The following is a 27,489-nucleotide window of genomic DNA, read 5'->3' as shown; positions in this document are numbered from 1 at the left end:
GTGGGGGTCAATATTCAACATTCTTAAAGAAAAGAATTTTAACCCAGAATTTCATATCCAGCCAAACTAAGCTTCATAACTGAAGGAGAAATAAATACTTTACAGACAAGCAAATGCTGAGAGATTTTGTCACCACCAGGCCTGCCCTAAAAGACCTCCTGAAGGAGGTGCTAAACATGGAAAGGAACAACCGGTACCAGCCGCTGCAAAATCATGCCAAAATGTAAAGACCATCGAGACTAGGAAGAAACTGCATCAACTAACGAGCAAAATAACCAGCTAACATCATAATGACAGGATCAAATTCACACATAACAATATTAACTTTAAATGTAAATGGACTAAATGCTCCAATTAAAAGACACAGACTGGAAAATTGGATAAAGAGTCAAGACCCATCAGTGTGCTGTATTCAGGAAACCCATCTCATGTGCAGAGACACACATAGGCTCAAAATAAAGGGATGGAGGAAGATCTACCAAGCAAATGGAAAACAAAAAAAAGGCAGGGGTTGCAATCCTAGTCTCTGATAAAACAGACTTTAAACCAACAAAGATCAAAAGAGACAAAGAAGGCCATTACATAATGGTAAAGGGATCAATTCAACAAGAAGAGCTAACTATCCTAAATATATATGCACCCAATACAGGAACACCCAGATTCATAAAGCAAGTCCTGAGTGACCTACAAAGAGACTTAGACTCCCACACATTAATAATGGGAGACTTTAACACCCCACTGTCAACATTAGACAGATCAATGAGACAGAAAGTCTACAAGGATACCCAGGAATTGAACTCAGCTCTGCACCAAGCAGACCTAATAGACATCTACAGAACTCTCCACCCCAAATCGACAGAATATACATTTTTTTCAGCACCACACCACACCTATTCCAAAATTGACCACATACTTGGAAGTAAAGCTCTCCTCAGCAAATGTAAAAGAACAGAAATTATAACAAACTATCTCTCAGACCACAGTGCAATCAAACTAGAACTCAGGATTAAGAAACTCACTCAAAACTGCTCAACTACATGGAAACTGAACAACCTCCTCCTGAATGACTACTGGGTACATAACGAAATGAAGGCAGAAATAAAGATGTTCTTTGAAACCAACGAGAACAAAGACACAACATACCAGAATCTCTGGGACGCATTCAAAGCAGTGTGTAGAGGGAAATTTATAGCACTACATGCCCAAAAGAGAAAGCAGGAAAGATCCAAAATTGACACCTTAACATCACAATTAAAAGAACTAGAAAAGCAAGAGCAAACACATTCAAAAGCTAGCAGAAGGCAAGAAATAACTAAAATCAGAACAGAACTGAAGGACATAGAGACACAAAAAACCCCTCAAAAAATTAATCGAAGAGCTGGTTTTTTGTAAGGATCAACAAAATCGATAGACCGCTAGCAAGACTAATAAAGAAAAAAGAGAAGAATCAAATAGATGCAATAAAAGATGATAAAGGGGATATCACTACCAATCCCACAGAAATACAAACTACCATCAGAGAATATTACAAACACCTCTACGCAAATAAACTAGAAAATCTAGAAGAAATGGATAAATTCCTCGACACATACACTCTCCCAAGACTAAACCAGGAAGAAGTTGAATCTCTGAATACACCAATAACAGGATCTGAAATTGTGGCAATCATCAATAGCTTACCAACCAAAAAGAGTCCTAGATCAGATGGATTCACAGCCGAATTCTACCAGAGGTACAAGGAGGAACTGGTACCATTCCTTCTGAAACTATTCCAATCAATAGAAAAAGAGGGAATCCTCCCTAACTCATTTAATGGGGCCAGCATCATCCTGATACCAAAGCCGGGCAGAGACACAACCAAAAAAAGAGAATTTTAGACCAATATCCTTGATGAACATTGATGCAAAAATCCTCAATAAAATACTGGCAAACCGAATCCAGCAGCACATCAAAAAGCTTATCCACCATGATCAAGTGGGCTTCATCCCTGGGATGCAAGGCTGGTTCAATATACACAAATCAATAAATGTAATCCAGCATATAAAGAGAAACAAAGACAAAAACCACATGATTATCTCAATAGATGCAGAAAAGGCCTTTGAGAAAATAAAACAACCCTTCATGCTAAAAACTCTCAATAAATTAGGTATTGATGGGACGTATCTCAAAATAATAAGAGCTATCTATGACAAACCCATAGCCAATATCATACTGAATGGGCAAAAACTGGAAGCATTCCCTTTGAAAACTGGCACAAGACTGGGATGCCCTCTCTGACCACTCCTATTCAACATAGTGTTGGAAGTTCTGGCCAGGGCAATTAGGCAGCAGAAGGAAATAAAGGGTATTCAATTAGGAAAAGAGGAAGTCAAATTGTCCCTGTTTGCAGACAACATGATTGTATATCTAGAAAACCCCATTGTCTCTGCCCAAAATCTCAAGCTGATAAGCAACTTCAGCAAAGTCCCAGGATACAAAATCAATGTACAAAAATCACAAGCATTCTTATACACCAACAACAGACAAACAGAGAGCCAAATCATGAGTGAACTCCCATTCACAATTGCTTCAAAGAGAATAAAATTCCTAGGAATCCACCTTACAAGGGATCTGAAGGACCTCTTCAAGGAGAACTACAAACCACTGCTCAAGGAAATAAAAGAGGATACAAACACATGGAAGAACATTCCATGCTCATGGGTAGGAAGAATCAATATCGTGAAAATGGCCATACTGCCCAAGGTAATTTACAGATTCAGTGCCATCCCCATCAAGCTACCAATGACTTTCCTCACAGAACTAGAAAAAACTACTTTAAAGTTCATGTGGAACCAAAAAAGAGCCCACATCGCCAAGTCAATCCTAAGCCAAAAGAACAAAGCTGGAGGCATCACACTACCTGACTTCAAACTATACTACAAGGCTACAGTAACCAAAACAGCATGGTACTGGTACCAAAACAGAGATATAGATCAATGGAACAGAACAGAGCCCTCAGAAATAGCGCCGCATATCTACAACTATCTGATCTTTGACAAACCTGAGAAAAACAAGCGATGGGGAAAGGATTCCCTATTTAATAAATGGTGCTGGGAAAACTGGCTAGCCATATGTAGAAAGCTGAAACTGGATCCCTTCCTTACACCTTATACAAAAATCAATTCAAGATGGATTAAAGACTTAAACTTTAGACCTAAAACCATAAAAACCCTAGAAGAAAACCTAGGCATTACCATTCAGGACATAGGCATGGGCAAGGACTTCATGTCTAAAACACCAAAAGCAATGGCAACAAAAGCCAAAATTGACAAATGGGATCTAATTAAACTAAAGAGCTTCTGCACAGCAAAAGAAACTACCATCAGAGTGAACAGGCAACCTACAAAATGGGAGAAAATTTTTGCAACCTACTCATCTGACAAAGGGCTTATATCCAGAATCTACAATGAACTCAAACAAATTTACAAGAAAAAAACAAACAACCCCATCAAAAAGTGGGCAAAGGACATGAACAGCCACTTCTCAAAAGAAGACATTTATGCAGCCAAAAAACACATGAAAAAATCCTCACCATCACTGGCCATCAAAGAAATGCAAATCAAAACCACTATGAGATACCATCTCACACCAGTTAGAATGGCGATCATTAAAAAGTCAGGAAACAACAGGTGCTGGAGAGGATGTGGAGAAATAGGAACACTTTTACACTGTTGGTAGGACTGTAAACTAGTTCAACCAGTGTGGAAGTCAGTGTGGCAATTCCTCAAGGATCTAGAACTAGAAATACCATTTGACCCAGCCATCCCATTACTGGGTATATACCCAAAGGACTATAAATCATGCTGCTATAAAGACACATGCACATGTATGTTTATTGCAGCATTATTCACAACAGCAAAGACTTGGAACCAACCCAAATGTCCAACAATGATAGACTGGATTAAGAAAATGTGGCACATATACACCATGGAATACTATGCAGCCATAAAAAAGGATGAGTTCATGTCCTTTGTAGGGACATGGATGAAATTGGAAATCATCATTCTCAGTAAACTATCGCAAGAACAAAAAACCAAACACCGCATGTTCTCACTCATAAGTGGGAATTGAACAATGAGAACACATGGACACAGGAGGGGGAACATCACACTCTGGGGACTGTTGTGGGTTGGGGGGAGGGGGGAGGGATAGCATTGGGAGATATACCTAATGCTAGATGACGAGTTAGTGGGTGCAGCGCACCAGCATGGCACATGTATACATATGTAACTAACCTGCAGACTGTGCACATGTACCCTAAAACTTAAAGTATAATAATAATAAAAAATTAAAAATTAAAAAAAATGTTTTCCCTCTGAAACTAGCATCCAATTATAACTCATGCATTGGTTAAAAAAAAAAAAAAGAAAATATTCCAAATCTTGTTCTGCCTTACAAATGCTTATACCCTTACCTCTATGGGGACAGGAAATTCATGACTTTGAAATAGCAAACTGAAAAATAACCTGCATTTACAAAGTTTGACCTTGTTCATAGTGTCCTCTATTCTCATTTCTTTCTATTCTCATTCTTTAGCCTCTTGTCTGCTGCTAATGAAGCCACCGTGAATAAAACCTAATGCTGTTTAGAAGGAATGGGCAACTTTTTGTACCTATGTGTCAGTTTCCCCTTCTGGAAAATGGGGATAATAATTCCTTACAGGGCTGTTACAGTGATTAAATGAGATGTCTGTCCAGTGCTTAGCACCGGGCCTAGTGTATATAAAGGGTTTGGCAGGGGCTTTATCTCCACAATGTGTACTGCCCAGTGCTGGGAAAATAGCAAATTGTTCTCAATATTTGATAATGACACTCCTCCTCCTCATTATTTTTATTACTATTATTATTGAAATGGAATAACAACCATCTTTCCCAAATGAGTAATGGAATTTTTAAAAAGCAGTAGTAAAAATAAGAATCTCACTGAAAGTGAATGAGTAATTTATTGAAAAACATGATTGATAATATGTCTCAAGTTTAAAGCATTATAATAAAATACACTTTTATAATCCCACCTAACTTTACTAGTATACTTGTCAATCAAATATAGTACCACTAAATTCATAAAAACCCTGGCAACCAGGAAGAATATGGTTTCTAGAAATCTCTACAATGCCCCCTAGCAAAGAGGGGACAGAATCCCAAGTGAAACGCATAGTCAGTGATGGGTGGAAAGATCACTGGGAAGCAATGCTGTTTGCTAGGCACCTTTCATGCTGAAGCTAGGGTGGTTCTGTTTCTAGGGAGCTTTCTCACTTGTGCCCAAACAGCATTTGCATTCCCACTGAACCTTAAGTATAACCAAAGAAATAGGAAAATCTCGAAACAAAGGAAAAGGTAGTCCAAAAACAGTCTGCAACGGCCCTGTGAAATTCAAAAGAATAGCACTGGAGAAACCTGGTGGAGAACAGAATAAATGTATTTAAAATTATCTGAATATGTTCTAAAATGATATTCAATACTTCTTAATGTTTTAATTTTGCATGTTTGCAAAGAGGCGTATGCAGCTCTTTCTATATGAAAAGAAAGAGACTTGCTGGTGGGGGACAAGGGATCTTAACTCTTAACAGCCTGAATCTATCAAAAGATGACTCTTTAAAGTAACTGCACTCCTTTCAAGTGGCTTTTAAAATTAAGGTAAATGTACTTTGAAAGGGACACTCACTTCATCTAAGTTTAAGTAATATATATGAAATTACTTTTTAAAGGTTTAAGTTCCATATATAAAATTGCTATTAATTCTGCAGAAATAAAATTGGATAGTCAGAAAGAGGGATGATGAACGTTAAGGAGCTGGGCTATAAGATCACTTTATGAAATATAATTGCCAAAGCACAAAAACATAAGAAACTGAGTGGCCCAGATAACATTAAAAAGAAAAGGTCAAAAAGGAGACATCAAAGGAAAAGTAAAAAGACAGAAACAACACAAGTGAGAAATGCACAGAGGCCAAAAAATTCAGTGTGAATGACAAAGGCAAGAATGACAAAGACCTACAAAAAGGTAAAGAAAAAAAGCAAATAGTTAGAGGAAAATTCGTGACTTGTCTAGTTTTTTTTTTTTTTTTTGGTCCAGTGTTAAACACATCCTACTGAAAAGCCTAAATGCTGGGTATTTAAGAACCCTTATGATTTTCTTGCAATATATCCAGCATCAGTTATATCTAAAAGAGTTAAAAAATGCTTTATAGGTAGAAAAATTAAGATATCTATGATGACTCAGTCTAAAACACTGAACAGCAGGCTGTCAATATAAATAGCTCTAAGAGCATAACATAATTTAATACTTAAGAGGTATACAATTGTAGTAGAAGTTGTGAAATGGCTGATAAATTGCCCTATTTATAGACTCCAGTGTTTGTTAAAGATGAGAAATTGTATCCTGATAATCGCCTGCCTCTTATCCTTGGCTTTTCAACTCATCTGCTCCATCCTGACTATGAATATTTAAACTGCTTCTTCACTCAGCTTTGGTCAGGGCACTGTAAATCTAAGTACCTGCTATCATATAAAGCCTAACTATAGAAACAAAAATTAATGGTGTTGTCTGAATCACAATAATTGGGAATTAGCATTTTAGCTTAACTTCTTAAGATGAAAGATAAATTATAAGAATGAAACATTAGTTACCATAGCAAATACACAAGCACTGTCCTCATTCAAATCACGACCCAGGTCTGAGTGTCTATGAAAGCCCCACTGGATTATATTAGGCTACATCTCGACAAATAACATTTGTTGCTCAGGAATGATTTATACCAATTGTCATCATCTTTTGTATTCCTCACACAAGTGTTGAAAAATTACACAGATTTATCTTATCCATCAATGTACTACTTCCAAAAATGTGAGGAATCAGTGCAAATGTGGTTTACCTTAATCTCTAATGCACTGTCAAGGACACTGAGATTAACAAGGCTGATTCCTCAGACTGGGAAGAATTGATTATTGCCATTTTGTTGAGTTTTTTGGCATAATCATAAAGCTGTCTTGAGTAGAAGAACAATAATACATTTTTCTCAATTAAAAGTTTCCCAACCAAAAATGGATTTTATTTTGGCCAAAACAAATTTTGCTACTTGTGTGCGTGTTTATGTGTATTGCTCAAAATACAATTCTCTAGGCCTTTAATTGACAGTTGTATTTAATTGATTCATTATATTAAAAAATGCTGTACTTTTTAAAAAGAGAAATTTTCTTTTTCACATCCAAGCTGAGATGTTCTATGATTTTGCTGGAATGTATTTTGAGCTTCCTGTTTTCTTTTTACGTGAAAAGCAGTGAAATGCATTATGAATCTCATATATGTCTATTTTAAGGAATACCGATATAATTAAATTTGACAAAGGATACTCACTTAAATAGTTAAGAATCTAGTCTTATTTTATGAAGTAACGGAAAATTATTGAAAACAAAACAAAATAACTTAGCTTCTGGCAAAAAGGAGGATGGCATAATTGAATGAAAAAGTTACAAATTAGGCAAAAAGGGGCATTTTGCATTGTGAGATGATATACCTGAGAAACAGATTTTAAAAGAGTTGACATGGTTTATTATTTTGTGAAAAATTGAAATATTTAAGGTGTATACATGCATATATACATGTAATTGGTTATGGTATTACATATGTCTGAAGAAAATGAGTAAACAGTACATGTTGAATGCCTGCTGTGTATATCTCAGGATAAAATAAGATTTATATATGAAAATTAAATATAATATCCTATTAAGATAAAATAAGTTTTATTTATATATGAAAATTAAATATAAGTCACTTTATTTTTTTCTATTTGATTTCATAATTATAAATGGAATTTCAAGTCATTAGAAAGAAAAAAATGAAGAAACTAATACTTAGAAGTAAAGAGATCCTGAAAAATGAGTATGGGTAGGTTTTTTTTTTTTGCTATGAATTTTAGGGAAATTTCCATATATTATTCTATTTCATTGAATGGATCACTCCCATGATTTTTTCCCTATACAGTTAAAAATAATATTATAATGGCTGATGATTATAATTTTATCTTAATTTTGTGAGCAACAAGAAGAAACTGCATCCTCAGTATTTTTATTCCTCCTTTTCTTAATGAAAATCTTAAGTAAAAATAAGGATGAAGTTTGTTAAAGTGAAAAATTTAATTTGCAATACCTCCCTGATATTCCATCAAACAAAGGAAAAAAATCAAAACTACTGATTATACATCAAGGCTTGAATATAAGGCAGAGACTGAAGGTGTGTGCATTAGTTTTCTAGAGCTGCCAAATAAATTACCATAAACTTGGTGGCTTGAAATCACAGAAATGTATTCTCTCGCTGGTCTGAGAGCAGAAGTTTAAAACCATGGTGGGTTTATCCTGAAGCCTCTAAGGGAAAATATACCCATGCCTCTCTCCAGCTTCTAGTGGCTCCAGCAATTCTTGGCGCTCCTCTGTTTTTACATGACTTACTCCCGGTATCTCTCTCTGACTACTTTTCCCCTATAAGGACACTCATCACCAGATTTAGAGATTTCGCTAAATCTAGGATGATCTCATACTGAGATCCGTAACTTTTTACATCTGCAACAATCCTACTTCTGAATAAAATCACATTTACATGTGGGGATTAGGATTTGAAGGCATCTTTTGGAGGCCACTATTCAACCCATCGATGTATGTGGGTGTGCTTTTAATTTTGCTGTTACTGCCAAGAATTTCTGAATGATGAAAGTTCTAATTTTCCTACTTTTCAAATACTTTATATATATGTATGTATATTCATTATATATACATAAAATGAAACAATATTGATGCTTTCATATTTTACCATAATTATCACAATGTTAAACTGTTACCACAGTATCATTAGAAGACTAACATAAATTATTTTCATTTTTATTTTGAAATAGAGTGAATTATATGTATAGAATCAGTCTTAAGCCTTAATCACAAGGGGAAAAAGTAAACAAAAAGGAAACATTAGTGTTGTTGAAGGACTCCCCTTAGTGATAACATGAATGCTTATATTACATTAGGAAAATGTGAAGGAAATCTCCTCTTTGTAGTGGTTGGCAATGATTGCAATGAATTTTATACTCAATCTGTCAGTATAATATACTCACTGTGTCTTAGTATAAATATTTTGGGATCTGCAAAATTTTTTGGCTACTCAGCCAACAAAATTCCAGTTTAGCAAATAATAATGCTTATTATTATAAGTTTAATAAGCACTGTTCTTAGTTGCCCATGTGAATCTATATTCACTGAGCACTTGTACTGTAATAAACAGTTGGGCTATTAAAATAGAGCTATTCTACAACTAATCAATAGGCATATATCTTTTGATAGAAGACACAGAAGTGTCTGAAGTCAGTATAATTTTAGGCAAACAATACTAGCACAATAAGAAAATTACTATTGGCAGTAATGGGGGAGATCCAATCATACTACAAAGAAAAAAATTAAATCACATCACCTTCAAAAAAGCACACTTACTTATGTAAAAATTAAGATACTTTGAAAAAATAACTATTGACTATGTACCTCTATGCATGGCTAGTAATATAATTTTTTAAAAAAGTAAAATGTCATGAAAAAGACCAAAGTGTTAGGAAAAGGAATACAAGTGTATGATTATTTCTGCATTTTAAATTAGAATATAAAGTCATTAATGCATTTAGATTAGAAACTAAATGTGACTATAAGAAAATGAATAGAAATATGCACTCACTGGAGTTATATTAGCTGTAGAAGCAATTAAAGTCCCTGCTATATAAAAACTAAATTAAAAATACAACCAGATTAGTTAGTCCCTCAAGTAGGTCATTAAGTCAAACATTTATCTCATGATGGACAGAACTGAGTTGGCATGTATTAAATTCTCTAAATAGCAAGGAATAGTGGTATTTTCAGTGTGATTTCAGAAAAGCTTAGTTGAAAAGAAGGATAAAAAGTTCTTGTCTATATTCAGGTATAGCCACTATTTAAGTTAATTGTAATATATGAAGACCTGTAATTATACAAATAATAAGCCAGGTAGCAATTCCTGTCTATGAAAAGGATTTTCATTTTGACAAAAGAATTCACAATAGGATAAATTCAGATAGCAAGTACACTCACTACATTTCATATATTATTTTTCTTCTATATAGCTTTTCCAAAACACTTGTTTGGTGACATATTCTGATGTTAGAATAGAGATCCTCTAAAGCTTTGATGAAGGAGCATAATCAACTTACTGGGATTTTTGCTCCTCTCAGCAAATAAAAACAAAACAAACTGATTAAATTAAAAATTAGCTTGCAAAATTTTTAGAGGATATTCTTGTTTCAGTACGGATTCTGCCCAATCAGCTGAACTTTTTGAAAGTATCAAGAATCTAATCTTGAGAAAGGATGTTGTGAAGGAAGCTCATTTTTACACACTGTTGTTTCCACTTAACACCTCCTTTCCTTCTTAAAGAATGTGCATCTCTCCTGTAGACCCCAGTTCAGTTGCCATTCTGCAGGGAAGTGAACTTTTTACTGACAGGTCAAATTGTCCTTCTATAAACCTTCCATCTGGCTTCTCATCACAGTTAAAATACTACATTATTTGTATTACATCTGATGTCTGATTAGCATTGGTCTACCCCATTACATTGTAAGGCAGGAGGCATGTTCTTTTGTTCATCATTGGATCCCTGGTGACTTTCAGCATGATGGCTAGAACATGGCAGAGGCTCAGTATGTTTTACATCTGAATCAAGTACTGTAAGAGTTTGAATTAATACTGGTTAAAACAAGTAAACTTATAACTATGGAAGAAATATGCAATAGCATCTTATTTTAGAAAAGTTAAAAGTCCAGTCAATCCCAGCACTTTGACAGACTAAGGCAGGAGGATTGCTTGAGACCAGGAGTTTAGGACCAGCAAGCCTGGGCAATGTAGTGAGACCCTGTCTCAAAAAAAAAAAAAAATTAGCCAGGTGTGGTGGTGTGGGGCTGTAGTCCTAGATATATTGGGACGCTGAGGTGGGAGTGTTGCTTGAGCCTAGGAGTTTGAGGGTGAAGGAACTTATGACAGTGCCACAGCACTTGGATAATAGAGCGAGATCTCGTTTTTTTAAAAAAAGAAAATCAAGTTGACTATTAACCAGACATGCCATTACCCATATGTAGACTGGTGAATCTGGTCCTACAATATTGCAACTGTCCACAATGAGGGATGCAGCATATTAAATATTTTATTTTTCAACCTTAAAGAACTATGAAGGAATAAATTGAAAATGAGGTGTCAACAGTAATGATGATTTTGATGATAATTGTGAATGCCAGAAGTGCCCATACCATTTTCTTCTTTAAAGACTCTTATGACCAATCTCTAAGTTTCTGTGCTAGGACTCTGCAGGCAAAAATTCACAATGAACTGAATAGCTATAACTACTGATATATAAAATTCCTATGGCAGAAAGGTGAAGGAAGGAAGATGATTTCCTTAAAGTTATTTTTCTAAGCATATGATGCAACAAAAAGTGCCCTCAAGTTTTATATTGAGTGAGTGTGAAATTTTGAACTTTTAGAGCTGATATAAGCACTGGAAATTTGGGGGCAATCTCCTTACTTCAGAAATACAGTTGAGATTTTGAGAAGTTAACTGACTTGTCTAAAGCCACAACCGTTTAATGACAAAGGACAAGCTAATTCCTAAGCCCAGCTCATTGGAAGGGCGGGCAGCCCTGTTCTTTTTGCTATTCCATACAAACTCCTTGCTGTATTCACTGGTCTACAAAATGTCTATGCTGGTTACAGCACTAGAGTGGAAGGTCTGTCTTTAGCCTATGAAAATTTAGAGTGGAACAATTTTATAATAAGAAAAAGAAAAATAGCGGTATAAAGAACTGAGGAAATAGGACCACACCAACTTGGAAACATAAACAGTAAGTTAGGATCTATGTTTTGGGGAAAGAAAACATGAGGTTTCTGGGCGAGATATACACAGACCATAGTGAAAAGAGCCTTTTGTCCCTCCACCTTTATGTTCTCACATAAGAAAAGCAAACATTGATGAGAAGGATCAGACATAAAGGAACACAGTTATCTGGAGCACTCTACACTGTGAGACAAAGTGAGCTCTGGTGGACAAAGGGACATTTGCCATGAATAGCAACTGATTAAGAAGAGCAAGGATGAAACAGTTATATTTGCCAGGAGGCCAAGACAGGCACTATTCTTCAAAATAGGGGAAAAGGGGCAAATGTCCTCCTGCTCCTAATTGAGAATCTCTAAGGTAGCATTTTGTATTATATTTTATGTCACAGGTCACACCCTTGTAAGAACAAAAACTTATAGAGGGTAGATTGAGCATTGAAGGCATTCAATAAGTGTTACTATCTCTACTGTCCCCACTTAAAATTCACACCACCCACTACCCAAAGATAGTGAAAACAAGTAGAGGGTAACTCTGAAGAACACTAGTGTTTTATAATTTTCTGCAAAGGTTAAGTATTATATAGGCATTCTTTCACATAACTCTCATGACCTGTGTGGTTAGTAATATGATTGCCATTTTGCAGATGAGGAAACTAAAAGACTTTTCCAAGGTTATTTAGGGAAACAACTTCAATTTGATCACAAGTGTCTCAACTCTGAAAACAGTAACCTTTCCCTACACCAGCAATTCCCAAAGTGTGGTACCTATATCAACAGCATCAACATTACCTGGGAACTTGTTATAAATACAAAACCTTGGGCCTCATTCTACCTACTAAATCAGAAACTCAGAGGGTGGAGCCCAACAAACTGTTTTAATCCCATCTGATGTTTCAGGTGCATGTTCAGGTTCAAAAACCACTGGCTTCTGCCATATAGCGCCATGCAACCCATGTACATAAAACTGTTGCTTACTCACCGAAGTGAGTACTTGAGGTCTGTGGGACAATTTTTATTTATTTATTTTACCATATTTGAACAAATGTATTTTACTGATATATAGTAGTGTAATATACCACAGAACCACATGCAACAGTGTTAGGGGGCAGGCAAGCCGGGTAAAGAAGTCCAGCTCTACCACCTATTATCATATAATCTTGGCAAGTTGCATAACCTTTGTAAATTTAGAATTTGGTTTTGGTAAAATAAAAAATAAAAATAGTGAGATAATACACAAAAAGCACTTAGCCAGCACCCATAATGTAGTAAATGCTCAATATAGTAAAGAAAATATAGCTTTATGATCATCATTAAAGACAATATTAGTAATGCTATAATTAATTGAATAAGTAGTGAAGCTCATGTATTATGTATGTTGCAAAGTAGAGATGTGCCTCTACTTAGAATTTTTATTATAGAATTGACTTTTTTTTTCAGTTTCAAAATGAATACTCAATTCATTTCAATTCAATAAACATTTACTATATAACAAGGTGCTGTGTTGTTTCAGGGTATTTTTTTAAGTATAGTGAAGATACCAGTCTTCAATTTATGTTAGGGAATGGACATTATTATCTATTTAGTAATGCTTTCGATTAAATGCTTTAAAACTTTACTTTGTATTGGCTTACAGCTTTAAATTGTGCGCTTTAACAGTATTTAAATACATTATTATGATACATATTTAACTTCTGGTCAAATTTATTACTTTAGAGAAAACCCTATAATACCATATTTGATCTCTGTACAGTTAACTGTACAACATTGTGTTTTAACAAAGAGATTTTAAATAACAGTTCATCTGCAGTAATACTATGTACTATTTTTTTTCTACTCAGTGAGACTTAGGCCTATTATTTCTTGCTTATTTGCACCAACCAGTGAAAGAAACCAATTTCTATTCCCTTTATAATGCTTTTATGCATAGAAAAAGGCCATCATCTTTTCTGTCTTTTTTTTTTTTATTTTTTGAGATTTTCAAGTTTCACAAGCTCCTCTCACAGCTCATGTTTTCAAGATCTTTTTATCATTTGCCTTGTATCTCCACCAAATGCTTGGCAATTTGTCTCCTTTTTGAAATGTGCTTTTTTGTTGAACTTAGTCTCCAAATTGCAGCCTAACAAGACCTGAATGTAGCTCAATCCATTTTTATGCATGACATCACCATTGCAATTCAACACACTGTAGCATTTGAATATTTTAACAGGTATTAGAATGTCAACTCTTTCAATTTATCATCCACTGTAACTCGTGAATTTTTCTTTCTGCTGCTACCATCTCTAGCTATTCATTGTACTTTTTGGTCCCATTATCCCTCCTTGCAGCACCTTTCACATTCATTCCAGTTTTGTGGTTCTGATGTCACTGATTTTACCCATATCCCCAATGTATCAAGATTATGCTGCATAATAGTACAACACCCCCAAATTTGCAATCCCTGCTACTTCGATGACTCACTGTTTTGTAGACATATTAGAATAAATATTTCCCAAGACATTTCATAAATATACTACTACATTACCTCTAGTATTCTTTTCTTAGATGACTTTTGTAAATCACTCTATTTAAGGCTTCAGTTAAACAACCAAAAAGCAAACAAACAAGGATTACTGGTCTTTGCTATAGGGCCATTTAAAAAAAAATGTTCTTTCCTTCTTGACTCAATTTGAGATTAAACTCAGCACCAACTACAGGATTGCATTATTGTTTAATTATCAAGCTGTCATCCAAAAAATACAGATTACACCTCTGATCTTCACACACACCTAGCAGCATAGTGGATATTATGTGTCCTCGCTGCAGGAGGTGACTTGTGTTTGCTGGGCACATCATGTAGTGGGTTAAGCAAATCTTAGTAAACAGAGTTAATTTCACTTAACATGTTTACTTTCCCAGTTACAAAAGAAAGCAAAGCAGAGAATATAAAATAGAATTAATGAAGGAAATGACAAAAGAATCTTAAGTTGTTTGGCCCAAATTTCATTATTTTACCACAGATAAGTGACAGAGTTACCAAAACCAAAATGAGCTGATGAATTGTTCAAGTTTACAAGTCAAACGTGACCGCAATTATTAAATTAAACAACAACGCATGTGGCTTTCTTCTGTCTGCAATTCCCATCTACCCACCTTACATATTCATAGATAGATACCTACCACTGCCTTCAGTCCTGCCCCTATCCACTTAAATCTTACTTATCCTTCATGAATCAGAATGAGATCCCTCCAAGATAGTAATGTTTCCTTTCTTTGTGTTCACACTCTATCTTGTACTTAGTTCTTACTTCAAAATAAAACTGTTTAAAAAACAGTTCCTCTATGAATGTTAAGATCCACTTCTTTGATTTCCAGCTACCAGATGGCACTGAGAATTATTCAAAAAGTATTCTTAAATAAATGAACTATTTTTAAAATAGCATTTTCCCCAACAGCTATATTTCTAAAATTTAGACAGTGATATTAGGCTTGAATGCTTTCTAGAGAAATTATGGTGATGCAATGGTGTGAGTCCAATTTTAATAACATGGTAGAAAAACATGTTTATGTGAGCAGACCCATTAAAGTGTTAAAACAATAATCAGCTCTGAAAAAGGGCACATGTTGATAGCAAGATAAAACAAAAACAAACAAAACACACAAAAAACAAAAGGGAAGAGAGAAGACACTATAATTTCTCCATAATACATTTCATCTTTTTTATATGTATATATGATATGGATTTTAATAAAATTTTGGCTGTATTTATGTTGGATAAATGTTTACTTCCATGGTCTGATTAAACGTGGTAGAATTGAAGGAGGTGGTAAAAATAGCAAAAAAGTTTGTATAACATTTTCAGGTCTAATGAAATAGTTCCCAGAAGACTTAGCAAAAAATCTTGAAAATTTAAAAAATGGGTACAGTTTGGTTCTAGAGAAGACAGATGAAATATTGGATCACTGTCTTCAAATATATGATAGATCAATTGGCAGATGATACTGATAAAATGTTTTCCTTTTTAGCTTGTATAAGACCACAAACAATTAATTTAGAGGGCAAGCAGGAAATGCTATAGGAAGGTGAGGTATTATGATGAGTTACTAAATAATGTAGTGAAAGATTCCTACAGAGACCTTTCGAACAGAATAGTTACTCTTTGATCTAGTCAGTTAGATATTAAATCTAAACCTAAACAGCTCTTAACAAGACAAATACCAATTCATTCCTAAGTCGGTTATACTGACTGCGGTTCTCTAAGTTTATCCAGTACAAGTGTCTTTCTTTGTTGCCCATGGGATCATCCCTCACATGCATATCAGGAACAACCCCGCTGTTGCACATAAAATAGCATCATCTGTACAAATCAAGCCCTAGCTTCTCTTCCTTCCTAGGAGGAAAGACTCTAGTTATGGGGGCCAAAAACTGGAGAGGAATGGATATCAGTTGTCCAAAGTGTAAAAAGAAACGGTACATTAATACGCTTGAAAATATAAAGGTACCTTAAGAAGGCTTAAAATACTGTAGGCGTAATACCAATAATCTTCGATTATTTTTATGTTTAGTATTCCTTTCATTAACAAGTGACATTTAGCACAGTATTTTTTTCCTCAAAAGTAATTTAATTAAACAATTTTAACCTCATATATTAAAATGCTATATTGCAAAATTCTAAGATAAGATGCAAGTCTAAGGTCATTGTCAAAGGTCACTGAAAAAGGAAAGATCTTTTTTTCATAACCTTTTATTTTTAGTTTTTAATATTAACATTTGTTATGCTACTTTGTTTATGACATATGCTGGTAATTGTTCTACGAATAAATACCACAACCTTTATAAAGAACCTGAAAGAGTCTGGATTGAATTTCATTATTTTGTTCTTATGAGATAGCAGAGCTTTCAAAACTTGAAATAAGGTGACAACTTATATATATTTAAAAATAAAGACCTAAATTAATAAAGTTAGCATAAAGTCAATGAAACATTTCAAAGATACCTGTATTGTGACTTTCACACTATTGCCTTGGAAGCTGTGAACCTGATACAAAATGTTGCTGCATGCTTTTGTTTTTCCTTATCTTGTTTTTCTCCAGTTGGTAAATGAAATGCATCCACTGAGAATCTGAAAGCACTATTAAATAATATCAGAAATACAGGTTTTGGCTCAGTTTACCTGTTCCTGTTGCTGGAAATCCAATCTGAAATAAGTGTTGATGCCTGTTGGTGACAGTGCTTGTTGCCAAAACTGCAGGCCAGCATTATAACTTCTCTACGTAGTTCTCTAGATATCATCAAAACGGAAACAAATTAAAAAGAAAGTTACGGAAATTCATTCCCTAAATAGTAGATAAGTAAATTATTAACATAAAAATGGTTTTTAGATCTGGAAATCCTACTGCTGAGTAAAAGTCACTTAGGCAGAGTGGAAGTTAAACATACTAAAAGTTTAACAGTACTCCAGTGAGAGGCATGGGTTCTGATCTCAATATCACCAATAAAGGTAGATCTTAAATTAAAACACAGCAAGGAAACGTCTTTGTTCTCAGGATCAGGCAATGGAAACTGTGCTACCCAGCAGCAGTCCTCTCGGGAAAGTGAAATGTAAGATGAAGAATGAAAGGAAGATTGTCTCATGCTGCTAAAGTCACAATGGCACTAGTAGCACATTATTGTACAGCTCTAGGGGTAAAGAAGAGGATAAGAAAATAAAACAGTACTCATGTTGGTAGGATGCTTGAACAAGAGATCCATTAAAATTATTTTTCGGCCACCCAAGCTTGATATACGTTGTTGCAACTTGCTTTAAAATATATTCCTAAATGGGGTATAGAATAAATAAAGATAAGGTCAGTTTAAAACTTCTGTATGCTGACAATTAAAATTCTATAATAAAATTAAAATATTCTTAAAATGTACCTACTTTCAAATATCCATAAAATTATAAGTACAGTAATGTTTTATTATAATTTTATTCAATTTAGTATTTCATATATAGAAAAGAGGGATAAAATGCTATTGGAATGGTACAAGTCTACTCTTCTTCCTATTAAATCACTAAGCAATTTGCATGAGTAAATATTTTAGATGATGACTTTTGTAACAAAATGAGGAAAACAAAGAATATTGATAACACCTATGCGTACATATGTACAAATGTATATAGATATACTATATGAAAATGGACATCTAATATTTACGCATTTTATATCAACAGGGCATATTTAATGCAAAACTACTATGTTGGCCCAACCAATGGCCTAGTATTGATGAAGCTGAGATACACAGAACTCTTCAGTGTAATTATAATGGTATTTCAAAGTCAACAATTCATTCAGCTAATGACACATTTAAGTGTCAGTATCAAGGTAAGGCATGCTCTCCCTCACTATTTTTTGTTTTTTTAGACAGGGTCTCCACTCTGTTGCCCAGGCTGGAGTACAGTGGCAACAACCACGGCTCACTGCATCCTCCGCCTCTCAGATTCAAGCCATCCTCCCACCTCAGCCTCATGAGTAGCTGGGACTACAGGCACAAGCCACTACACCCAGTTAATTTTTGTATTTCTTTTTTTTTTTTTTTGTAGAGATGGGGTTTCACCATGTTGCCCAGGTTGGCTCTCCCTCACTTTAATGTGCTTCTTGAATTTTGCCAAGGAATACAAACAATGAAATTACAATAAAAACGATTCTTAACTGTTTACTGAAAACAAGGAATCTGACATGATATGCTATTCTAATGTACAAATATATTCAAATATATATTTTACTTTTACAAAGGTTTAATATTGCAGTGTCTTTGTGTTAGGGAGAAATTAATGTGTAATCTTTCTCTAGCAGGTAAAAGATTGTATCATAACTGTAATGACCCATTTGTTTGCATGTCTGTTCTAAGGGCTTAGACAAAACTAACAATGAACGTAATTATTCCCATTTTTTTAAAAAAAATCATTAAACAGTTTATTTTCTGCAGGTTTAAAGTAAAAATAAAAAGGAAGGAATTCTGATGGCCATCAGAAATCAGATGGCTCCAATAAAAAGATTCATGTCACAGGAATCCACTTTTCAGTAATCCCAAATGTGTATGTTAATTAGTACAGTATAAAAAATAAGATAATTTTATATAACACAGGGCAGGCTCTTACACTAACTAAAGGAAAACAAATAGTGTTCAAAGATCATGGAAGGCACAGTGATAAGAAATTTAAGAATCAAAAGGCTCATGAGCAGTACTTAATCCTAATATTATTGAAAATGATTATTAAATCAGATTAGGTGGCATGAGCAGTGTAATTTTGGTTTACTAGGTTTTGAGTTCAGAAAATCTGGTCAGGTAATATTTTGGAATGTTTGTCATGTCTTCTTGTCTCTTTGGATTGTCTGTTGTTTGCTTTCCTGTATCCCCTTGGACCCAATTACGAATGGGCTTTTGCCTCAATGTTGATCTTATCCTTGTTAATTAAGGCAGTGAATTGAATTCAGTATGCCCTTTTGGATAAAAATAATGACTAAGAATCGTTACTGAAAATGCCTATATTCTGTTAAGATCTTTGGGATCTTTCTACCCAGGTTAAGTCCTTTGTGAACACAGAGCCCTCTAACTCTTGGAAAGTAAGTTTGAACTTTAAAAATTTGCCATGTATATTTCTTCTTAAATTCTGAAGCATTTAAGCTTAATTGACACTTTTAGGTCAGCATTTTGTATTAAATTTCTTCTTCAAATAATTGTCATCTGTGTTGCATAGACAATCAGGACAAAAATCGGGATAACACAAACTAGAAGAACAAACTAAAATAACTTGGCATCAGTTGCATATATAATAGTAGAAAGAGAATAAAATAGTGTATCTTCTAAAAATTAGAAAGAAAAATTATATCTTTTTACATTGAAAATGTTGTAGTTTTCCATGCGGTCCAGTAATTTATCTAGAGGATAAAGAGCTCGGCTGGCAGCATGCCAAGGAAGAAAATCCTTCTCCTCAGACAGGTATCTGATAATCTCCAGAGGAATATTCTGAGGCAAATAGCCAGCCCTACAGTTAAAAAAAAAAAAAAGATACATGATGATGCACAAACGAAGATTTTTACTTACGCAAATAAAAGACGGAAAAGCAAAATTCATCATAGTATAAAGAAAGCATATTCAGTGTTATAAAAATAAAATTACTCACTTTTAAAATATAGTCATACTTAGGATGCCAGTGCCACCTTAATATATGCAGAGTTGGACAGTTAAAAATTTATGAATACAAAAACATCAGAATGCATATTTTTTAAAAAGTAAGGAATTATGGAACATAAGCAAAACCGAGCCTAGGTATGTTCCTTCACAGAAACTCTTCAGAGGTTAACAAGCAATTGAAAATAATTGATCACTGAAATGTAATTTCAGTTTCTCCATGTATTGTCTTGTCATTTAGCTCAGGGTAATGATATTTAATACACATTGTTCTTTAAAAGATCAACAAATTAAAGTGTCAATTTGTAGTTCTGTTTGTTAGATTACAATATTAGCATGTTTTTCAAACCTTTTTTTAAAGTTGCTTTCCATAACACTGATAAAAATCTGAGTTAGGTTTTAATAAAGTCCAAATTACAAAAATGTTAAAAGAATAACTTTTTTTCTATTATTTTCCTTTCAAAATAAAATGTGTCACCTTGAGAACCAATATCAGTTTCCTTAGAAAATACTAAATTGTACCTTTTAAAAATTATCTTAACACATATTGTCTATAGTTTAAGAGGCCATATCAAGAAAAGGAGCCAAAAAGAACTATATATCTCTTTTTTCCAATAGACTGTATATAATATTCTTGCAAAATCAAAGCAATATAAATGACAGTCCACAATACATTAAAAGATGGTCTTAGCCTTGATATCTTTGTGGCATATAGTGACACTATGTATTTTGGTGGAATTTTTCAGCATTGATATTTGCTATGGTTTGAATGTTGATGTTTCACTAAAATTTATGTGTTGGAACCTAATATCCATTGTGACTCTATTCAGAGGTAGGGCCTTTGGTAGTGATTAGATCATGAGGGCTCTACTTTCACAAATGGGATTAGTGCCCTTATTAAAGAGGTTCCAGTGCATTTTCTTGACTCTTCTTTTCACTGCATGTGCACCAAGAAGGCACAATCTTTGAAGCAGAGCAAGCTCTCATCTGCTGGAACTTGATCTTGGACTCCCCGGCCTCCAGAACCATGAACAAAAATTTCTATTGTTCCCAAATTACCCAGTGTAAGGTATTTTGTTATAACAGCCCAAACAGACTACGACAAATCAACTGAATGCAGACTGTTAACATAGGGAAGAGGGAACCATGAAAGTTACAAAGCCTGGTTGTCCTGCTTATCTACATTTCACATTGTTCTTTTGTAACATAACAAAATTAGATGGAACTTTGTATTTGTGCATGGTGGAAAGTGGACAGGGAGGAAACGGAGCCTTTTTCATCTTCAGTTAAAATAATTTTTCCATTTAGTCTTAATTCAATGTCATATGCAAACATTACCCTACAGATGAATATTAGCTTATACCTGTGCTTATAATGTCCATAATAAAAACCAATTCTGAAGAGGGTGCTGCAGTTTTCTTTTAATTAAAACAAAAGAATGTGTGATACTCTAATGATTTTGATTCAACCATAGTACAAGATCAACCACAGGTTCATATTTCACATAAATAGTGAGCAAACTTCAGATTTCACATAATTTAAAAATCTGAAAATTTATGATTTAGAGTGTATCTAGATTTGTGCCACTTTTCCTGTGCAAATTCCATTTTATACATTTTTGTAGAAATAGCATGAAATTTAGGCAATGGCAACAATAATTAAATAAGCCACTGTATTTTAGCTAGTACAACATCCCAATAAGTGAAATTTTGATTTCATAGGTTCGTTGCTCCCTGAAAAAGTAATACAATTTTTTATTAAAATAATGTTTTAGATTATGTCCTTGAAAGAAATATAGATTTCAGTAGTTCAGATTTTGTAATTTGTCTCTCTCGAACTTTTAATTCTAAATATTAATTAGTGTGGTGATTATATATTCACCTTCTCTTTATACATGCCACAAATTGTATAATGTTAAAGTTGAAGATTTATTTAGAAGACATTATTATTTTGTTAAATAAGAAAAGTAGTGTATTTTTAAAAAAACTTTTAGTAAGTAAGTGGCTAACTTATTACAAAACTTCAAATAACTTTGGAAAGTTGCTTGAATCTCGTTTCCCATAAATTTGGACATGATAGCTTTATGTCAATTATAATTTATTGTGTTTTATTTCATCTCTAAAATTGGATAGACATTATTTAATGACTCATACTTTGTAGTGAATTTGCCTGCAAATAAAAACGATGACAAATAATGTTACGGAAAGAAACTAGCCTGGATCGACTACTACCACACTCGTCCAATTAGGCAAATAATTTATCTCTCCAGCCCTCACATTCTGTGTCTATAAAATAAAAGGATGGAACTAAGAGACAGACACCCATTATAGTCCAGAAAAGCTTTTAATCTAACCTATATATCTACAATTTAATCTACTGAAAAATAATTGTAATAATTTATTACAATTTATTTATTTAAAAATTTGAAAAATACTTTGTAATTTTATATTCTCCATTCTTTAGTCACTTAATATGTACAAGTCTAGGAGGCAGGACATGGATCTAGGTTTTATAAGACTTCTGGCATTGTGTGAAAAAAATAAAAGCAAAGCAAACCTGATAAAAGTTCTAAATAATGGCAAGGCAAGTAATTAAAAGCATTCATTAAACAGAGAAATGGAGCAAGTTCTGTTTTGAGTCCTTTTGGCAGAAATCGCTACCTGCTCACCAAAATCCATGCTCTTCTCTTCTTCTTTGAATGAACTACACTTCCCAGTTCTCCTGGTACTTAGGTGTGGTCATGAGACTGAGCTCTAGCCAATAGAATATGAATGTGCCTCTCTGCCTGGGTTATCCTTAGACATCTCCCATTAGCTATTTTATGTTCTTTTTCCTTAAGTGAACCTTCCAGGTGACCTTGGCAGTCTTGTCTTGAATATATCAAAAACCTGCCTGGGTCCCTGGATGACTACATGACCATGTCAATTCTCACACACACTCGTGTTATGTGAGCAGAAATAATTTCCATTGTATCTTATCCAAATGTGTTTTGGGGTCAATATTTTTTAACAGCAGTTAAGCTTCTTTAATGCAGACCTCGAATAGAGTAAGAAACAGATTATACTCAAATTGCCCTCCTTCTGCTGTGATACCAACATATGTAATTACCAACCACATAATTTAATGTACTTGCATTTAAGCCTACGACATCACAATATGTAGGTACGCTTAATTGGACAAGAGGATGATCAGTTTCATTACAAAATTAAGAATTGTAGGAGATAATGTTGGTGTATCGGTTACCTAGCTCAGATGTGTGTTTGTGTAATTGGCTGGTAATGATATCTGTGATTACTACTACTGATAATGCAATCAATATAGGAAAGTATGTGGAATCCAGTGAATGAAACACTACATTAGCTCACTGTAATCAGCCCAGTAGGAAGCACACTTAGGGTTCTGATGCTGAAATGCAGTTTCCCTAAATTTGCATCACCACAGGGAAATATTGCTAACAAAAATTAAAAATAGGAAATTTAAAGAACAACATATTGTATGTGTTTAATATATAATTGTGTCCTATCAATATTTTAGGAAGAGGTTGTAGGTTATACCTTTCTTCCCTACTATTGGAGTGAGGATGAGCATAAGAGATGATTTGGGAATCAAAGAAACAACGAGAAAGAGGCAAATGAGGAATGTTACAAAAATAAATAAAAGATTGTCCATATGCAGCTAGACAGCTGCTCCTCCCATCCCTTGCTGCATGCACACATATATCCTTCCCTCCCTTCCCTCCTCCTCCTCCAATTTATAAGAGCTTGAAATAAAATATATCTTTAGGTGCACAAGATAATGTATTTTATAAGAAGGAAATTAAAACCAGACTATGTTAGCTGATGTTGAAATGCTCTGACCTTAATTGGCTTTGTTTCCACCTAAGATCCCAAATTGCTTTTTAAAAACCATTCTGAATTCCTGTGAATGTTAACTCTTGAATCTTACTGAGATGGGTGGCTTGTATAGAAAAATAACCTATTTAACTGTGAGTTTTCTTTAAAGGCAATTGATTTCTGGGGTTGAAACTTCTTTTAGAGAAATAAAAATAAAACACAATTCTCAGATTCTTTGGAGCATCATACTCTACTCTTTATTAACTGAATATTCATTTAAAGCCAAAAAATAGTCTCCTACATATTTCATAATATATGCTGAAGATACTGTCACTGTCCCTTAGGGCACAGATTTTTAAAGCACTTGCTGAAATGCTTAATTAAAAAGTTTACTAGGTTTTATCTGTTATTCTTCATTATTCATTATTAAAAGACTTTATATGCTCTTTGTGGGAAAATCTTATGGTACAGATTGGAAATCCCAATAGTCCTTGATGTACCATAGAATAAAAGGGAAAAAACACAAGGAAGTCTCTCTGTCAACCAACAGCTAATTTGATCAGTTTCTAGAGAAAAAAAAAAAATATATATATATATACGTATATATATATGTGTATATATATATACGTATATATATATGTATATATATACGTATATATATGTATGTATATATACACATATATATATACACATATATATACGTATATATATATAAAATCCAGCCATTGCTTAATTGTCTGAAGAGATGTAAAAGGAAGTTACTGATTTGTAGCCCCATAAAATTAGTGATATAGTATGAATATTTTTCCCTGCCCAGTTCTCATGTTGAATTGCAATTCCCAATGCTGGAGGTGGGGTCTGGTGGGAGGTGTTTGGATCATGAGGGCAGATCCCCCTTTGTGGATTGGTGCTGTCTTCCTGATGCTGAGTTCTCATGAGATCTGGTCATTTAAAAGTGTATGACACCTCCCCCTGACTCACTCTCTCTTGCTCCTACTTTTGCCGGGTGATATGTCTGCTCCTACTTCGCTTTAAACTATGAGTAAAAGTTTCCTGAGGCCTCCCCAGACTGACAACAGCACTATTGTTCCTTTACATCCTGCAAAATTGTGAGCCAATTAAACCTCTTTTCTTATAAATTACACAGTCTCACATATTTCTTTATAGCATTACAAGAATGGCCTAACACAATTAGTAATGTGAAAAGGTGCACAGAGAAGAGATCTCGGACAGCCCCTCCTCCTTCTGCTCCTTCTCTTCCAGAAAGCCTGATCCCAAACTTGACATAGGCACCTATTTTCTGGGTTTAACTAACACTTTGAAAACACCTCTATTCATAATAATTATCAAGACATTAGTCATGATTTTCTCATAGCATTATCTAACTCACTGGCCTTAACTCCTTCAGAAAATGAAATATGCTCCACCCATCTTTTTATCCCCACAGACTAATGCAGAACCTAGCACAAAATAGGCACTCAATAAATGTTCCTTAAACCAAATTAAATTATGGCAATAATGTCATAGCTTTTGAAAACAGGAGCACTTGCCAAAGATACTATAAAACTTAAACATAACCATTTTTTTAAATTAAGCATTTTTTGAAGGTTAAAAAATAGCAGAATGAGAAAATTTTATTAGAGTGACATTTGTAGTATTTTTGCTCATCTATTTTATTAATAACACATATAGACGATAAGAAGGCCACTGCTATCTAGACAACAGCTTTAAATTAGCCAGTCTATACGAAAATAAAATAGCTTTACAGCCAGTGAGCATGTAGAGGCATTATACAAACAGCTCTACTTAATTTTTCTCTGATTAGCAAATTACTTTCCTAGAAGCAATAGTGTTATTTATGCCAGTCATTTAAATAGATTGATGGAAGGCCTAGAAATCCCTTTCTCCTAGTCAGAAAATTGGCAAGGGTAAATGACATGATTTCTAGAGTTCCTTCTTCAGTAAACATTTAAAAATTAAAAATAAGACATCCAGGAAACATTTATTTTGCAATTTATATAGTCTCACTACCACCATCATTGCATCCAGCATTTCCTCTCCACACATGCTAACTTCTGTATTTCCAAACATAATTTCATAAGAAATCAACCATCATCTTAAAACAGAGTCCACTGGGTACTTAATAGTGTAGAGAAATAGGGTCAATGTCTGACCACTAATTGCAAGAATTAATAGATGTCAGTTATTTGGTCAAAAAGAGAAAAAAACCTTAGTTTTATGGCCCAAGTCAACTACTTTTTAGAAAACTATCAACTTAATAATTTCAAGCTATCATGTATTGAGGACTTAATGTATACCAGTTATGATGTTATGAAAAGACGGTCTAAATTTATATGTCTACTATCCTTTAGAATACTTATACTAAGCATCAATATCAGTACTATTATGCCCATTATTTTGAGAGAAAGAAGCTAAAGTTTACAGAAAATAAGCCGCTTGCCAAGCTCACATGGCTAATGGGTAGCAGGGCTAGAATTCAAAGCCAGGACTGACAACCAAGCTCCTGCTGGTTCTACCCCATGAGGCAACCTCTCAAAATACCTCTCTGAATTAGGGTTAAGTGCTTTCTTCCTTCCTTCCATTCACATCTGGCTTGCACGTGACTTTCATGGAATTTATCACATTAGACTTAATACACATATACATACATAATGTGATCCCAGATGCTATGAAGGGAAAGCAAGCAGGGTTAGGGAAAGAAGGATTAGAAGGGAGTGGTTTAAATAGGGTGGTTAGGGAAGGTGTCACCTGCATGAAGTGAGAGAACAGGTTGACAGATTCTAGAGGAAGAAGAATTCTGACTGAGGAAACAACAAGTTTGGTGGGAGGAGAATACTGACTGAGGAAACAGCAAATTCAAAGGTCTTGAGATAGGAACAGACTGGGATGTTGAAGGAATAACAGAGGGCCTTTGTAGCTGCAGTGGAGTTAGCAGAGGAAAGGGTATGAAGTTGCGGAGGTCAGTGGTAACCAGAGCATGAAAAGCCTGAAATAATAAGGGCTTCGGATTGTTTTTCTCTTTTGTCTATCAGAAAATACATTTGTTATTAATAGTGAGTGAAGAAAAGATGTCAGTATTCACGATAGAGAAGATATTGTATAAGCTTAAGGTTGCCTTTATACTGATTTTTAAAATGCCTTATTTCACCTGTAATCGTAAACATCATTCTATTAAGAGGTAAATTTTATCTCCTTTTTGTCTCTTACTGGCATGACCATCATAAGAAGTTAAAGTGAAAGAACTCTTACACAGTCAAAGGAGAAAACCAATATGCCACAGCCTAGACAATTTCACATAGCACTCTTTTCCCAAGATCTAGATTTTTCCCTCTCTTCTTTACACTCCAATTATTAATAACTTACCCTCACCCTCACCCCTAGCTTTGTTAGAGTGAAGGTCCATGAAATGAAGGAGCTTGGTTAGAAGAGAAAGTTTTTATGGCCAGCAGAAGTTGAAAGTGCAAAAAGGTCAAGAGGGCTGTCTTTTCAAATCATTACTGATCAAAATGTGATATAATTTGTTCAGAATTCACCCTCTGGTGCTTCTCTTTAATGGTAT

At 34.3% G+C, this 27,489-nt stretch overlaps 1 protein-coding gene across 1 annotated transcript in view; it reads right to left on the bottom strand.

The window, feature by feature from the left end:
* Positions 1 to 27,489, bottom strand: part of TRHDE (thyrotropin releasing hormone degrading enzyme) — a 397,296-nt gene that overhangs the window by 29,401 nt on the left and 340,406 nt on the right. The window contains exons 13-15 of the mRNA XM_019039267.4: positions 19,783 to 19,930; positions 17,619 to 17,716; positions 17,075 to 17,182 (exon numbers count right to left, since the gene is read on the bottom strand). Coding sequence (XP_018894812.3) covers positions 17,075 to 17,182; positions 17,619 to 17,716; positions 19,783 to 19,930 — 354 coding nt within the window. The remainder of the gene's footprint in view (positions 1 to 17,074; positions 17,183 to 17,618; positions 17,717 to 19,782; positions 19,931 to 27,489) is intronic.

The sequence above is a fragment of the Gorilla gorilla genome, chromosome 10 (assembly GCF_029281585.2).
Source record: "Gorilla gorilla gorilla isolate KB3781 chromosome 10, NHGRI_mGorGor1-v2.1_pri, whole genome shotgun sequence".
NCBI lineage: Eukaryota > Metazoa > Chordata > Mammalia > Primates > Hominidae > Gorilla > Gorilla gorilla.
Note: the sequence above shows the minus strand (reverse complement) of the source record. Positions and strands in the feature narration are given on the sequence as shown.